This window comes from Botryllus schlosseri, chromosome 6 (assembly GCF_051294905.1).
Source record: "Botryllus schlosseri isolate E-star chromosome 6, Bs_hap1, whole genome shotgun sequence".
NCBI classification, from domain to species: Eukaryota; Metazoa; Chordata; class Ascidiacea; order Stolidobranchia; family Styelidae; genus Botryllus; species Botryllus schlosseri.
In genome coordinates this window covers 22758549-22776622 of record NC_137241.1, presented here as the reverse complement: position 1 = coordinate 22776622, position 18074 = coordinate 22758549, and the positions used below count along the sequence as shown (strand labels likewise).

At 39.6% G+C, this 18074-nt stretch overlaps 1 protein-coding gene and 2 long non-coding RNA genes across 3 annotated transcripts in view; 2 read left to right on the top strand and 1 right to left on the bottom strand.

Annotated features, from left to right (window-relative positions):
- LOC145441596 (uncharacterized) overlaps positions 1–2705 on the top strand; it is a 39486-nt gene extending 36781 nt beyond the window's left edge. The window contains exon 2 of the long non-coding RNA XR_013915865.1: positions 2561–2705. This is a non-coding gene — a long non-coding RNA (uncharacterized LOC145441596). The remainder of the gene's footprint in view (positions 1–2560) is intronic.
- Positions 2706–10156: 7451 nt separating this feature from the next.
- LOC145441597 (uncharacterized) overlaps positions 10157–18074 on the bottom strand; it is a 209639-nt gene continuing 201721 nt past the window's right edge. The window contains exon 2 of the long non-coding RNA XR_013915866.1: positions 10157–10332. This is a non-coding gene — a long non-coding RNA (uncharacterized LOC145441597). The remainder of the gene's footprint in view (positions 10333–18074) is intronic.
- On the top strand, positions 14405–16968 carry LOC145441564 (armadillo-like helical domain-containing protein 3). Its single transcript, XM_080319462.1, has one exon. It carries the CDS (start codon positions 14520–14522, stop codon positions 16548–16550), a length of 2031 nt encoding a protein of 676 aa, XP_080175588.1. The 5' UTR covers positions 14405–14519; the 3' UTR covers positions 16551–16968.

The following is an 18074-nucleotide window of genomic DNA, read 5'->3' as shown; positions in this document are numbered from 1 at the left end:
AAGTATTTACTTTCTACAACATAGACATTCCGATGTAGTCAAGAAATATTTTTATTAATCAAAATCATCGACTTCTGTTTACGGTGTTAGTGTGTGCATGTCATACATGTGGGATCCGTATTAAAATGGACACGACACGACTGAATGTAAGGAGATAGAAGTCTATCGCATAGATTTACATGTGGTCTTCGCTACGGTTTCAAAAAACTAATCATCTCTTTTGCATTGATCGAGACCGAGCAAGTTAGTTAATGGCCATGATTGTGTTTGTCATATGCGAATGATAGGGTTACTGTCAAATCTACATACAACAACCTTCTGGCACTCATAATAGCAATTTCATTCTCTCCCTTCGTAATTGTAGACTCACGACAAGTATATTGTACAACTCGACAGCTACGTTTAACAACACTAACGACACTAAACATACGATACCTAACCAAGTAAAATTACCATTTTCACCTGGAGGTCAGTCGTTACCTGAGTAAAAATACCATTATTCTTTGGAGATTTATCGTTTAATCAGAGTAACAAAACATTTTCACTTGGGGGTCTATCGTTTCCAAGAGTAACAAGCCCCCTTTCCTTTGGAAATCTATTTTTCCCTGGGTAACAAACCTTTTTCACTTGCAAATATATTTTTCCCCCCGGATAACAAACCTTTTTTCGCTTGGAAATATATTTTTTCCTTGAGCAACAGATCATTTTTACTTGGAAATATATTTTTCCTTGAGCAACAGACCATTTTTACGTGGAAATATATTTTTTCCCTGAGCAACAAACCATTTTCACTTGGAGATATATTTTTTCCCTGAGCAACAAACCATTTCACTCGGCGGGTCGTCGTTTACCCGAGTAAAATATCATTTTCCTTTGGAGATCTGGCGTTTACCCATTGTAACAATACATTTTCACTTGGAAATAAACTTTTACCTAGAGTAACAATACCGTTTTTACTTGGAAATCTATCTTTTCCCCAGGTAACAAACCTTTTTCACTTGGAAATATATTTTTCCCTGAGTGATAAACCATTTTCGTTTGGAGATGCGATGTTTGCCCAAGTAAAATTATCATTTTCGTTTTGAAATCTGACAACCACACGCATCAATTTGGTATTTGCTGTATTGGTGAAAGTTTGAAATAGATTACAACGAACAGTGACGAAAATATACACGACAATCGGTTTCAGAGTATACTCGCGTCGGTAGCAACACATCCATATCATCGGTTAACCACATGAAATAACAATATAATCTTGTATATCGAAATGTATGCTTTGGAAAATGACAAATATTGTGTGACCTGATGTGTGTATGTGTCCGGGCTCGTACTTTAGTTTTTGCACAGAGTCTATACGTCTGAATAAAACACCACCTCGACTTTGGTACCTGGATTGTTCACAAGTATTCGCGTAAACGAGGTGTGTGACATTACATACATCATGGATAACATCATGGCCGGCATTACAAGCATCATGGATGACAAATTCATGTTCTCAAGTCTCATACATGAACCGACTCTGTACATTCAATGTGGGGTAGATGACTTGGAGACAGACAAACACACATATTTGACCGTAACATGGATAGTCGTTGATGCTCTCGATACGGGAAACAGCACGTTATGTATAGCGATATCTTTACAGTCATATACGCGAACCACGTACAATCATGTACCCCGATTTTCGTTGAATATCCACGACACCAACAAATCTGTACATTTCTTTTCCTTCGACATCAACGATAGAATCCTGACCCCAATGCACAGTACGAATGGTGGGTTCATCGGGTGTAAAATCAAAATCAAATGACACCAAGGTCTGCTTTCTCATTTTCAATATTTCCACCACCGCATCTTGTCTGTGTCTTAGCACTAAAGTGTGAGGATGGAGAAATCTGTGGGTGGTAAAACGGATGGACATGATATTCTTCGATATGATCAACTGAAACCACGGATGCGGCGGGTTAGAGTCTTGGGTGATTGTCCGTTTCGAAGCAGATGAACTAGACCAAAGGTTTCGAAGATGCGTTTATAATTACTCTAGGTGTGAAATAGACATCGCGCTCTTGTGGGGATTAACACGAATTCAGTCTTCACCCCACAGAAACACAACAGCTTGGTTAACATCACAAAACCGAAATTGAACCCAAGATTGCCATACATAAAATCGCTGTTAACGATGTATGACTGCGGCGTTTCGACGAGTAACGAATTCTCGTATTTAGTATTGATTGTGACACATAGTCAAAACAGCGACAGCTTTCGCAACCCGGTACATACATTGAACCAACTGATCAGTGTTGCCAACTCCGGATGGAAGAAAATCGCTAAAACTGGCGTTAAAAATCGCTAGATGGCGCTAAATATTGAGAAAAAAGCGCTAAAAAATAGCGCTAAATCTGCAGATCGCTTTTCGCAACGATCGCTATACGTGAACACTGACCAGGTTTGCAGGCATAACCGCTCACTATATCAGCGTGCCTTACTCGATGCGTCCGTGAATACGTGATGCGATGTACCGTGGTTATGCGCTTGACTTCTTCTCTAAGCTGCGTTGGAGTTGGCCTACTTGAACACGACATGCGACTTGACACACGTGTACACTGTACAGTGTACACGACATGCGACTTGACCCGACACAACACGACATTGAAACGGGTTTGTTTGCCACTATAGGTAGAGACCTTAAGAAAATAGTCCGAGGACCAACCCGGTGTATGAAATGTAATTAATCTGGTCTTAAACGAATGACCAGACATTGGAGCGACCTCAAAACAGCCCCCAAAGTCAGGAAATAGGCATTGATAAGAACAATCGCCGGACGAAATTGGTCATTGTTATGTTCATTGTGTTGCGGCGGTGCAATAATGCCGGTTTTCAGACTTTGAGGGCTGTTTCGGGGTGCATGGTTCCATTGTCCGAACGAGATTTTATTTTGTATTTTCGAAATCACTGCGACACTATCTTTCGATCATGGCCATTTTGGCCAATTATATTAAATTTCAGCGTTCAGGTCGCCAGATGTAGCACTGCCAACTATGCTACTTTTAGATTACTCAGCAAGAAGAGACACTGTTTGTCCATGCGTAACCGCCATGAGTTGCGTATCTACTACTATCTATCGGTAGGTAGTAATCTATAATTATATATCATCGGAGTCCGCACTCTGGTGACCGGTAGAGCCAATGCAGTCGTCGGCCAGAACTGATCTTTAGTGGTTATTTTCGGTGAAAAAGCGCTAAATAATCGCTAAATACTTTTTCAAAAATTGCTAGATTTATCGCTAGGCGCTAGATCCATATTTTTTGGCGCTAAACCGGATGAAAAATCGCTAGATCTAGCGCCAAAATCGCTAAATTGGCAACACTGCAACTGATATAAGGTGAAACACTACGTTACCACGTCACCACGAAAGGGGATGCAATCTCGGTGAAATACGGTGCGACTCATTTTTCTCCAAGTTGAATACATGTCGGTTCGTGCTAAGATCATGTTACGGTCAAATATGTGTGTTTGTCTGTCTCCAAGTCATCTACCCCACATTGAATGTACAGAGTCGGTTCATGTATGAGACTTGAGAACATGAATTTGTCATCCATGATGCTTGTAATGCCGGCCATGATGTTATCCATGATGTATGTAATGTCACACACCTCGTTTACGCGAATACTTGTGAACAATCCAGGTACCAAAGTCGAGGTGGTGTTTTATTCAGACGTATAGACTCTGTGCAAAAACTAAAGTACGAGCCCGGACACATACACACATCAGGTCACACAATATTTGTCATTTTCCAAAGCATACATTTCGATATACAAGATTATATTGTTATTTCATGTGGTTAATCGATGATATGGATGTGTTGCTACCGACGCGAGTCTACTCTGAAACCGATTGTCGTGTATATTTTCGTCACTGTTCGTTGTAATCTATTTCAAACTTTCACCAATACAGCAAATACCAAATTGATGCGTGTGGTTGTCAGATTTCAAAACGAAAATGATAATTTTACTTGGGCAAACATCGCATCTCCAAACGAAAATGGTTTATCACTCAGGGAAAAATATATTTCCAAGTGAAAAAGGTTTGTTACCTGGGGAAAAGATAGATTTCCAAGTAAAAACGGTATTGTTACTCTAGGTAAAAGTTTATTTCCAAGTGAAAATGTATTGTTACAATGGGTAAACGCCAGATCTCCAAAGGAAAATGATATTTTACTCGGGTAAACGACGACCCGCCGAGTGAAATGGTTTGTTGCTCAGGGAAAAAATATATCTCCAAGTGAAAATGGTTTGTTGCTCAGGGAAAAAATATATTTCCACGTAAAAATGGTCTGTTGCTCAAGGAAAAATATATTTCCAAGTAAAAATGATCTGTTGCTCAAGGAAAAAATATATTTCCAAGCGAAAAAAGGTTTGTTATCCGGGGGGAAAAATATATTTGCAAGTGAAAAAGGTTTGTTACCCAGGGAAAAATAGATTTCCAAAGGAAAGGGGGCTTGTTACTCTTGGAAACGATAGACCCCCAAGTGAAAATGTTTTGTTACTCTGATTAAACGATAAATCTCCAAAGAATAATGGTATTTTTACTCAGGTAACGACTGACCTCCAGGTGAAAATGGTAATTTTACTTGGGTAGGTATCGTATGTTTAGTGTCGTTAGTGTTGTTAAACGTAGCTGTCGAGTTGTACAATATACTTGTCGTGAGTCTACAATTACGAAGGGAGAGAATGAAATTGCTATTATGAGTGCCAGAAGGTTGTTGTATGTAGATTTGACAGTAACCCTATCATTCGCATATGACAAACACAATCATGGCCATTAACTAACTTGCTCGGTCTCGATCAATGCAAAAGAGATGATTAGTTTTTTGAAACCGTAGCGAAGACCACATGTAAATCTATGCGATAGACTTCTATCTCCTTACATTCAGTCGTGTCGTGTCCATTTTAATACGGATCCCACATGTATGACATGCACACACTAACACCGTAAACAGAAGTCGATGATTTTGATTAATAAAAATATTTCTTGACTACATCGGAATGTCTATGTTGTAGAAAGTAAATACTTTTATGGTGTTGTGTGTTTAATGAAAGCGATTGGTTACAAGTATGTTTTGGGAAAATAAAATTTATTTATCTGTATGTGACAGTTTGTGAGGAAATGAAAATAGATCCGTGGTTTTAATTGGATTGCACTGTTTTAATGTACGCTTCAACATGGAGACTTGACGCTGAACAACAACTCGATTCACTAAACAATTTGTCGCTGGTGTGTAAAGGGTTAAGAACATTTTAATACAGCTCCATCTACTGGTTGTTGTGAGGATAATCATGTGATGACTCAGCACTTTTCGTTAGCAAAGTAGATTGATCTGTGTGAAAGATGTAAGGACCGTGACTAGAAAACATATGTACTCTGTTGTTGGAGTAGCTGATTTATTGTTATGAAATTGACAGAACCCTCGGGAAGTGAGTATTCTTTTCTTTCGCGAAAGTTTACGCGGCTCCGTTGTAATAAATTTGTGTTAACTAAACTCGGATGGATACTGCAATTGTGCTGGACTTACACATGGTATTCGCATACTGTACACATACAAACTTTTGTGTAAACAACTCTGATGTTTCTGTTAGTACTAGTTCTGTGTTGAAATATTTGATTATTAAGATACATGAACAACCATTCAGACAATAAAGTTCTTGTGACATCGAAACAGTTTGAAAGCACCGCCAATCATTGTACAGGTTTGTAGAGAATATCGAGTATTTTCGTGTAACATGAATATATTTCATATGCCTTCGGTAAGAAATGAGTTATGTGGGCTAATAATTAGTGTCCTACAGTAAAACTTGTTGTGTTTGATTGCATACTTTTTTATCATTGTTTGTTGCGGTTTTGAAAGACGGGTAAGTTTACATTTAAATAAAGTAAGCAGAACAACTCAAGTAATAAATTTTACTCGTTTGAAAATCGACCCGTTCGAGAATACCGATCAATGGAGTAACACTATCAATATGAGTGGTGTATTATTTTTCGTGGTATGCACCAATATTCTAAGCATAACTTGTCAAAAATTTATCATGTCATAGAAAAAGTAGTCGGTTGTTATGAACTCGAAACAAATGTACTTCGATTATCACGATGATGGAAATTACGATCGATGGAGTGATTCGAAGTGGTATGTTCAGCAATCGCTAAATGACAAAAAATAGCAAACTGATGCAACCCGGTAGTTAAACGATACAGTTACAAGTTGGATGTAAGCTTGATCTACAGATTACAGCCTGATGATGTAAAGCTCAACCGCTCCAGGGTGTTTATTGCAAAGTATTTGACACAAACAAAATATTGAATGAAGACTTCGGTTTCATTACCGAGCTAGTGAAAATTGTTTTCTATTGGATGGATATGATTTACCTTTAGAAAAACGATATAGACCGATTAAGCGACGCTGTTTCATATCCGTCGAGTGAGTAAAATTTCTTTGGAGTTCGGTTTAGTGAGTTAATTGTTAGGGATTCAATCACATACAAGTAACGTCTTTTAGTGACAGAGTATTGTGATGACATTTACTTTAGCGAATGACAACGGAAAAATTTTCGATTGCATTGTCGGTGTATGTGTTACACAAATAATTCTAGTACACCTAACTATAGGATACATTTGACAAACATCGTACAAATTGTTTCGTTGTGATGGTAACGATTTTCAGCGGCTTGGTTTCATGTTGGGAATTATTATTTGGGTGTTCAAAAACAATTTCAATCAATACTACAAATGAACAACAATGCAAAACACGTTAAGTGAATTACAGTGTAGCAAGTACTTCCTTGATATTACGATTGTTGTGCACCAGACATTTCTAACTGAATTGAATGCATCTAGTAAACATATCCCAATTTACTTTTGTAATGATCAAAGTCTTGCAACCTCGTGAAATTTTACATTTAGCACGTTCTATAGAAAGTGTGAACGGAGTCGAGTATTAATTGTGTACTTGGGATAGTGCTTTGATATCAAAGATATATTTTCACACTGTGTAATGTTTCGATTCTCTGTTGTGAATACCGCCAGTAACGACATTGATGTTGAATCCTCACTCTTGACCATTGTAAGCGAATCCTAAACATCGCAACACTCGGTATGGAAATCGAACGCATGCATACTTTTAGATAGGCGACACTAACAAGTTTATTACATCCGTGAAATACTCTGAAACGTCGATTCGTGATTGTGTTAGCTATATTCATCTTCCATATCTGTGGACACAAAGATTTCTTAACTTTGGTTACAGCTCATTCGTAACGAATTGTTGCGTGCAATTTAATAAAGCGCAAGTCGAAGACGAATGATTTGATTTCAATGAACTTAAAAGTCCTTTTGTTTTGGTGTTGGGTTTAATACAATTTGTATGACTATAACGAATCCGATTCCAAAAGTGTTATGTTACATTTAACAAAAAGTTTGATGACTTGTATTCTGATATTGATAGATGTGAAAAGTAATATGGCTAGTTTATAAATTCTCGGTAATGTTCTTTGTCATGTGTGTGTTCAACAAATATGCGAGGATACAATTCAGCTTCACTTGTAGCGCGAGTGAGATTTCGAGTTGGTAAATTGACACATTGATTGAATATTACCATGATTCTTATGACGTGTCTAAAGTCAATCCTATTCTAGAAGCGTGGAAACTTATAGCGACTGTGTGGAAATCGAAAACAGAGCCGAAAGTTGGTCAAGTCAAGTAATATTCCTAAAAAGATTGTATGATTCTACAATTATTTCGCATCTATTTGAGTATGTGGTAATCTCACAAAGGATTAGGGTTAGGGCGGAAATAAATGACAATTTGTTGCCATTCAAGTTACCGCTGAGGGTTCTGTTAGTCGGTATTCTTAAATCTTACCAGCGAAATCACGTTCTGTGACAAACTGATTACTAAAATTTCGCCGCGTGAGCGATCGGTATGCTTGTAACACCAAGTCACTAAAAATGGTTATGCCCGAGACATTATCTTGTCAGCGATCGCGGGATTTGCAATCTATTTTACACTTTTGGAAGTGTTAATTTACGAGTGCGGTTATTTGTTGGTCGCTTTTCGTGTCGCTGCTGAATACTGAATACTGCTGAATGTAATAGCACCGACTGGATTAGTGTAATAATCGATACGATAGTGCGCGCTCCGAATTTCCAAAGCGGATGTATTTAGTGGGTCACACAGGTCAAAATACAACCGCCAACATCTGGTTTTCAAAATCGCACAATGCACTGCGGTTTAGTGAATTTCCTGTTTAGCGATGCCCATACCCGAAAGTACGATATGCGAGAGATGTCTATACCTAAAAGTACGATGTGCCAACACGAGTTTCCAATACGACATGCGAGAGATGCCTATACTTGAAAGTACGACGTGCGAGCGCACCCATAAGAACACATGGCGAATCACCAGAGAACTCGTAAGAATACATGACAGGCGAATCACCGCCACCGCCTATAGCAAAAAAGGCGAGTCACGACCACGAGTTTTCACGGCGAATCACGACCGCGGCCTATACCTGAAAGGGTGGCATCATCACCGCGCCCATAAGAAACAATGGCAGGTCACCACCACAGCCTATACGCGAAAGTACGACGTGCGAGAGATGCCTATACCTACGATGTGGCAACACGAGTTTTCAATACGATGGGGATTTTCAGCCAAGGAATACTTGAATAATTTTGATGATGATAAAAAAGTTAATGATACGATTGTGCGTGCTTTTGTGAAGAGTTTGATTTCAGAGTAATAAATGAATGTATAAATGTGTATACTTGTGATTCTTGTTGCGACTGTGAACAGCAGACTATTCTGTAGGCGCGAAACAGCGGTGTGAATAATCCGATCTGAAAGTATTATTCAGGTAGCAATCAATAGCGAGGAAAGAGTTGGAACACGATCGGTCATTTGCCGCGACTGAACTACGACATCATATATAATAATTTACGATATACACATCAACAAAGGTTCATTCACATGACTATTTACTTGATACATATTCAACACGAAGTACGACATGTCAACAACGAAGCCGCGTGCGACCGATCCCTATACTGAAAAGGGTTACCGCGCGACCACAAGACGCAATAGCCGCATGCGACCGCACCCATAAGAACACATGGCGAGTCACCACAGAGCCCGTAAGAATACACGGCAGGCGAATCACCGTCACCACACATAGTAAAAAAGGCGAGTCACGACCACGAGTTTTCACGATATACACATTAACAAAGATTCATTCACATGACTATTTACTTGATACATATTCAACACCGGTCGAGAGATGCATATACCGAAAAGGGTCACCGGTTCAAGACGAGTTTCGAGGCACCGGTCGAGAGATCCCTATACTCATAAGGCACCGGTCGGGTGGAAGGGGGGTCTGAAAGGGTCACCGGTTCAGGACGAGTTTTCGCGGCACCGGTCGGGTGCACCCATAAGAACCAATGGCGATGTGCGAGCGATCTATATAACTACTCATGCATGATATTTGGTTTATTGCCATGATTTAATAAAGGCCTTGTTTTGCAACGTCTATTATAGACAACCAGCATGCAGATGAATGGAGACCGTTGATTGACAGATCAAAACAAACCCTAAGGAGCGTGTTACTTCAGCGAGTGAGATAGTGATGCGTCCGGTTTGTCGATCGGTGGGTCATGGGCTCGATCCCCGGCTGGGCCAGACCAAAGACTTGAAAACTGGTATCCGAAGCTATCCTACTATAGGCACTTAGCATGAAGGAGAAAGAATATTGGGGTGCTTACTAGGTGATCTTATACGGTCGTATCGCATCTCCGTCGTCAAAGCATCTCGAAAGGTGATCTGCTAAAACGTTTTAAAAAAACGCATTTTCCTGATTAGCTGGACACGTCATGGGCTGCTAGAGTACGATATGATAGGTAATTGCTAGATTGCGAAACGATAGCTTCAAATCTTATTGTGGGTCATATTTACTGTGTAGGGGGTATGTCGTCTGATAACCTGCTAGAGTTGTAACCTGAGTCCCACGTAATGTGTGGCTGGGTATATAATACTTAGCTCGTGGGTAGTAAGACGCACGTTCCTGCGTTAAGTCCTTGATCTGACAACTTCAACGTGAATGCAACGACAGTTTGCCTCAGATAGATATATTGGTCGGATATGCATGGAATATACAGTAGGATATCGCAGATGAGTCTGGTTTGTAAATGAAATGCGTGGGCTGATAAATGGTCAGTCACGTGGTACGAGAAGAAAGACATAAATCACGTGATATACAGATACGAGAGAGAGCCAGGATCTCTAAAACTGTGATGAAATATTTGAGACGGGTGACAATGCGGTGTGAGCGGAATCAAGCAATCCGGTACCTAAATAATATTCACTGATACTTTCATGAAAACATATTTGCCACTCCATACAACTACTGTGTGCGAAGCGCAACAAAATTTCTGGGCTTTAATTGTTTTTTTTTAATGAATATTAAATGTTGGTACTCCGTGAAAACAGCCCCGAAATTCCTCAGGCTATCTTTCGTATTGGGTGATTAAACTACTTCTACTTGACAAACTCAAAATAGCGAAAAGTAAGTAAGTAGATCACAAAATATTACGAAGTGGGAATATAAGTAGGGAAAATCGGATCTACTTGAGTAAGTACCAGAAGTAGAGGAAAACTACTTGAGTACTTCTAAAAAGTAGAAGTACTACGTTATACTGACCACCTCTGGAATTAGGTTAGAATTGTTTGTACTTTGACAGAACAACTTTAGAGTATCCTACTACCGGTCCTGCCACATTCACTTCAATTTCCTGTTACCTATTTTCATCATTTCAACACACTGCAATAAGACTGCGATACAATGATAGATAGGAAGGTGTCGAAACGAGGTGTTCACAAGGTATTCACTCTACGTCACTATTGGGATCAAGTCACTACCATCGAGTCACGACTCTCACGACTCACGAGTCATTGCATATTTTGACTCAAGTCAAGTCAAGTCAATCGCTTTTCTAAGGTGACTCGAGTCAAGTCAAGGGCAAGTCACTCGTTTTTGTGGGGTGATTCAAGTCGAGTCAAGTCAAGTCAAGTCACGAGTCAAAGACACAATTCAAGTGAAATTCAATTTTTAAAGTATTAGTGATTATGCAAAGTCAATACATTTAGGATTTAGCAAACTGTGGGAAAGACAGATTAATTGGCCATTTATCTTGAATCAAATGACGAATATAAAGTTGACTATGCATTCAAAAAGGCGTTGTATCACTCACGCACACGTAGAACTGCTAATAAAATACGTGGGCAACTGTATAGCTATATGCTACGCAGGCAAATAGAGGATCGAATACAAAGTCCCGAAAAGTTGAAACACATTGATATGGTACATTGGTACATTAGGGTTACCATATTTTGGAAATCTGAAAATATGACACTTTTAAAAAAATTCCAGACTTGCAATACCGGAGGAAAATCCTAAAAAAATGGTCAACTTTTCGGCTCATACCACGAATTACGGGTTTTCTTTCACATTATCAGTTGACTAAAGAAGGTCAGCTTTCCAGCTCTCAATCACTCTACCAGTCTAGTACAAAATTCAATCAGTTTTATTGGTGTCAATGTTAGGAATAAGCTGCCACCTAATCTCCGCAATTAGACTCTTGTGCTTTTAAAAAACAATGTTTTCATTCTCTTATCTCTAACTACCGCTAAATTGTATTTGTGTTGTATTTCAAATTGGTCCATGATACTGTGTCTTATTTTTCCTATCGTTCGTTGGTTTATTTTAATTTTTTTTTTTCATTAGTTATCGACTGTGAAAATTGCTCCTGTCCCGGGTGGCTCGGCTCTGAAGACTATGTCATATCGAGCCTCCCGTCTACCTTGCATGTCGCATTTCACTGTTACATTTTTGTAGTGTTATGTTGATATGTAATGTATACGAATAAAGATTCTCTCTCTCTCTCTCCAATATCACAAAAGAGGACATTTGGGCGTCCTCCGAGGACACTTTCATACAAGTCAAAAAAGAGGACAAATCCTATTAAAAGAGGACGCATGGTAACCCTATGTAGGGTTGCCATATTTTGGAAACTGGAAATGAAGACATTTTACCGAATCAGAAAAGTCAGTTGATCAAGATTGAAAACAGACGATTTTGCCATTTTTGCTGGAAAATTTGTGGAGATGACTAAAAAAACGTATGGACGTATGGGAACCTTGGCTGCACGTACGTGTTTGGTTGTCAAGCTGGCAATGTATTCTTTTGAATGGAAATCAATAGTCGCATCTGGGCAGAAATATCCAGAACATAAGAATCAAAAGTTACAACTATCTGAAAATATTCGAAACAAAATCCGAATCTTATCCGCGTCCGCCGTTCCGCAGTCCGCCGTTTAGAGTTCGTCGTAAGGAGTAGTCGGAGAGCTTTGGTAAGTTAGCTAGGATCCTCCGTTCAGTTTATTAGCAATTTTTAACAGTTCAATACGTCACAAAATTGTGATACAGTGAAACGATAGGAAGGTGTCGAAACGACTTGGAACAGTCTTCTGGGCGATGTAAAGAGGAGGCATGCACACTGAAGGAAAAGTAAAAGAAGATAATATAAAAAGCAAGCGGCGAAATCAGGTGTCAAGTCACCTTAGTCACGGAAGGCGAGAACCTTTTAGTCTTTTTGTGGCTATTGGTTTTACAGAAAATTATAGTTAACTAACCTCCGAGACATTGTCAGCCTATTTTTTATGAGGTGATTCATTTATTTATTTCTACTGAAGGCAAATCAAAGTGGTGGGCGTCAGAGATGCCACTCCTGGGTTTTTCCACCCAGATCTGGGTTTTTCGAGCATCACCTGGGTTTCTGGGTTTTTGTGCTGGAAATCTGGGTTTTTTTCTACATCATGTTTGTCAGGTCAATTTTACGGCGCAAAATTGATTATTAGATTAGTAAGATCTTATAATGTCGACGGATTCCAATGTGATTGAAACAGCAGAGTCTAAAGAGACCCGTTTACCAATAAAATGAGAGGTCTTGGGCTTGATGCGATAGAGCTTCATTGATTACTGAAAATAGGTCGCAGAAAGTCATGTTCACAGGGCAACTCTGGAGCAGTTGTTTGACAATTCAAAATGATCTAGGACTTGAATGCCAGCGCTGCAACAAATTCGTTGTGTGTCAGTAAAGAGCATGTAACTGCTGTAAAGTATGCAATTAATGCTCATGAAAAGACCAAATGTTGATCTAACTAATTTACCATGTTGACATCAGAGTATATTCACTTTCAACAGGGACACTCAAAGAGAGACAGTTTGGGCACCCGGGCCAGTTATTCAGAGGGAGAGGGGTTTGTTAAATTCAAATGTACTCTTAATTTCATGATTTGGCAGTTTCTTTTTCGATTAAACATCCCAGATAAAAGTGTTTGTCCCAGGTTTAATGAACTGAAAGCTATTTTCAATCTATCTGGTCAGCTCGCAGTCACTGGAACTACTCTAAAATCATTCTCACGATAGATGGGGATTAGGATTGTTATTAACATTACGAATATATAATACACTACGTATTGACCCCCCCCCCCCCCATACCGAATGCCTGGTAGCAATGTGTCGAGAGGAACACATCACATTTCGAGGGATTTGCTCATTTAACTGAGCAACATGTATGGTATGAAAATGAACCGTTGATATTTCAATGGCTAAAACTTCTTCTATGTCCGTATAACTGTCATTGAGGACTCTCAGTCACTGTTTTACAGCTATATCATAAAAATTTGAGTGAAATATAGGATCTGGGTTTTTTTAACGTCCAAATCTGGGTTTTTCCAAAATATTTCAGTGGCATCTCTGGTGGGCGTAATTCATTGATCACAGACTTGAAAGCTGGCACTTACAGAAGCACCCATAGGGGCCAGGACCGTTCTTCATTATACGGCTGGCCTGCAGATCGGAGTTGCCCCATTGACGGCCTGACTAAAGAGAGAGAGTAAAACAGTAATGTGGTACTGTATCCCTAGGCCTGTATGGAATTGGTGTCCTGTGCTCACACTACGTTTCATTTTTTATTATTAAATTACTTCAACTTGGAGAATCATTACTGCTCACCTGATATATCAGGCAAAACGTATCGAGATTCCCGTAGGGTCCCTAGGGACGCTAGGGTGTCCCATGGCGTTCTTCCAATCTTCCCAAATTCAATTGTAAATAGATGGCGTAGGCCAGGCCAAACCAAACCTAGAATTGTTGCTACTCGCTTCGGTTTCGTGGACAAGGGCCAAGGCAGATTCTTGACTTGCTATCCTGATATCAATATTGACAGCACTTCAACACAGCATTCTATGGTTAATGTATTGATCGTACCTTATGAGTTACTTGGCTTCACAGTCATATATTTTCTTCTGTTTTATGCCATTAGTATTCCATATAAAAGATAGTAGCCCAGCTGGCATATTCTGTTTTAATTGAATATTATTATCACTGGTGATACATGACTGGCAGTACTTATAATGCTACGAAGAGGAAACGAAGGCAAAAAGCCGCTGAAGGAAAAAATAATCCTGCATTATGACATTTTGTTCAAATCTCATGGCGATGATTCCTTCGATACTCCCACATTCTGGGAAGAGTTTTTCCTACTGAAAGCTCACCCAGACTACATAGAAAAAAAATTCGAATCATTCGTTGCCAAAGATCTGATCCAGATGAAAGATCGTCTGAACTTTCTATTTGAGAAATGCCTGGAGTACATTCAGTGTGATCAACCAGTCCGTGTTATCAACGCACTCCAAACAATGTCATGCCTGTTTCGTGGAATTCACTCTGTAGAAGTGGGCGACCATGGCTTTGACAAAATCAATCTCCTTGTTGGGTTTGACATGGCTGAAACCAGCATGCAAGTATTGTTGCGATGCCTCACCGCTGGACTTACCAACGATCATTACAATACAACGATAAAAGCTGTGATACTTCAGTTGCTATTGGTAATTGCGACTGGTACTGATAACATCAGTCAGAACACATTTGTTGAGTATTTGATGACAAACGAAGAATTGTATGATACTCTGCTCGAGTTGCTCACTGATCCTGTGGCTCGGAGCAGGCTTGGAAATGATACAGTGCTACTTCTGGCCTTGATGGTGAACTACCGTAAATATGAGGGCGTGAATCCATTCGTTATGAGGCTTTCCGTGCTTGATGATGAGCTTGCATTGAGCTGCTTGGGCTCTGTGATCTCCTCTGCTTTTGCGAGTTTCAATAAGCAATTTGTATCAAAGCAAGAGGAGTCTAAAAGCAGCGGTTTGTTTTCAACAATTACAAACATGGTTGGAAGCATGTTCATCGGTGATTCGGATGAGCAGAAACAAATGATCAAGTCGAATGAAGCCATTTTGCTGGCCCTCTATGAAGCAATTCATTTGAATCGGAATTTTATATCAGTGCTCACACATTCGCACACCGATGCTACCTTGGTAGGAACTCCGCCTCATACTCCCGGTGGTACTGATGATGAATCGGTTCCCAGCCAGCCAGCAACCCCAACTCCAGAATCGTTTGTTGATGCTTCGACGACAAGGAATGTTCTGTCAACTTTCCTACAATACACGTCAGTCGTGATGCAGGACACGAAACTGAAACGAAACATAAGTAGCACAAAGCTCTGTTTCATCATATTAACATGCATTACGGAAGATCAGTTTGCCAATTCGTTCATACATGACGAAAACATGTCATTTCAAGTGTGCATTCATAAGATGCCCATGCGGCACCGAAAAGTGAAAGCCATTGTGGAAAAACCGGGTGCACCTTTGGCGTGCTGGCTACTGGACTTGACAGTGGAGTTCATTGTAAGTCACATGATGAAGGATTTGCCGTTCAGCCAGCATATGAGATGTTTAGGTATCATTCATCGGTTGATGTGCCACGAAAAGAAATGTCAAATCAGGCTCAGTTATAACTGGAGGGAATTATGGACAGCGCTCATTAATTTGATCAAGTTCATTTTGTCGAATGAAAGCGCTATTTTCGGAAGGTGGAAAAAAGGAATTTTTGCCCTCTTCACCCTTGTCATTAATATTTTTAATATGTTCATCACATTTGGCGATACATTTTTACCGACACCGACAAGTTACGATGAGTTATACTATGAAATCATTAGGCTTCATCAGGTATTTCATAGTTTGGAAAATTTTGTCCTGCGGCACAACGCCAACCCCGAGTACAAAGATGTGTCGTCTCGGTTAGCAAGTTCAATGGTCAATGTCCTTGCCATTGTCCGTCACTTCAATCCAAAAATTGAACAATATATGAAAGACAACAACATGGCATCACTGACTGAAGAAGAAGTCCTTGAAATTGTGAAGAGCAATTACGATGATTTAACCCTGAAGCTCCAACATAGCCTTGATCACTTTGAGAGGTATTCTGAAAGGCCGAAAGAAACTCATTTCTTTACTGAACTGGTCCGGTCAATAAGCGAGCAGTATCGCAAAACAATGGTGTTTGATAATATAGACTTGCAAGACTTCATGCATTTCTGAACGTAGCTCTTGACTAATCTTGGAATATTCCTACCATATTGCATCGTTTCAACCTATGCAAAAACGGACTATCAACAGAGACATAATAGCATTTTGCAATTACGATCCCACGACAGCAATGGATATATTCAGTCCAACTTGGTAAACCATATATCGTGTTCTCTTTTTGCTGTACTATTTGAACCTATCATCGTTTCTCAAATTTGTAGTGTATATAACTATACATTAATGTCCTCTACATGTTCGTTAGTGCGTATATGATCTCAACTGATCGTAGATTTGCCTTGTTCCAATGCTGTGAATCAAGTCAATTTTGTGCGGCTGTCCTGCTATTTAATGGTACTGTTATCGCTGTGTAACATCATTTTATGTAAATAATATCGTGTCAGCAATTCTCGGTTGCCCGTGTCAAAATCAACTTTGTGCTTATTGCATCTCTCGCCAAGGGACAAGCTTCTGGTGAAGCCATTATTCCAGCATTTAGTTTCTTGCAGCGTCGTAATCACTCAGCATGTGGTTTGCAGATTTTGTATATTGAGGTAGGGTCGTGGAGTTGTACAAATATTTTGACTCAAAATACATTGACAACAAAATTATATCTGACAAGACAAGGACCAGACGAATGAATGTCTCCGTAAGGGAGAGGGATAGAGTTTCCAAGAAATCGAAACACCATAAATGTCGCTGTTATGTCTGGCATTAATGCTAAGAATACCCCTCATGGCCGCTAGGGCATTCGAGCTGTTCAATATTGTAAAATGTGTCTCTAAAGCGGATGAAAATCGCTCGATTATGGTATTCATCAGTGCTTTTCGAACTGTGGGGTGGTTTCGGTACGCACATGTGCGGATGACAGACAGACGTGGTGCGGGTGAAAACCGTGAATAGCCCATTTGCTATTTTTTCTGCCGTGAATAATTCAAACTAATATTATTGGAAATTCAAGTACAGTGACTCACTAACTTTTTTCGTTGCGAGGCTTTTGTAAATACTTGTTTGACTTACGATTACGATGCAGCACTAATCTTAGCTTTTACAATAACTTTGTCTCGCACCAACATCAGAGTTGGATCAATTGTAATTAGTAATTGGGCTGAATGTAATAATTACATTTTTTCATGTAATTGTAATTGAATCTTTTCTATTTTGTGTAATTCAACAAAAAATTTGCCCAATTACATTGTTATATAGACTCGACAATCACAACATAAAATAATTAGCCTATTTACATGGGTGTTCTATGCGTGCCTCGTTAACTAGGTAATTCAGCCATGCTAAACTGCCTTCCATACTTCAGCAGTAGCAACAGATAACTTAGTGAATTGCAATATAGGCTAAACCAGTGGTTCTCAAACTGGTGGATGCGCCCCCTTGGGAGGCGTGAAAGCATCTGAAGGGGAGCGCGAAGCTCCGGTAAACTGAAAAATATTTCCGCGCTTGACGCGATTTACCTCCATTTCATAGCTATTGCTCTGAGTATCGTCCTATTTTCATAGTAGAATTCTCTCATCAGCAGTCATAACA

Bases quoted from the DNA above. Each gene is read 5' to 3' on its own strand.
- LOC145441564 (XM_080319462.1), top strand. From the start codon at position 14,520: ATGCTACGAAGAGGAAACGAAGGCAAAAAGCCGCTGAAGGAAAAAATA.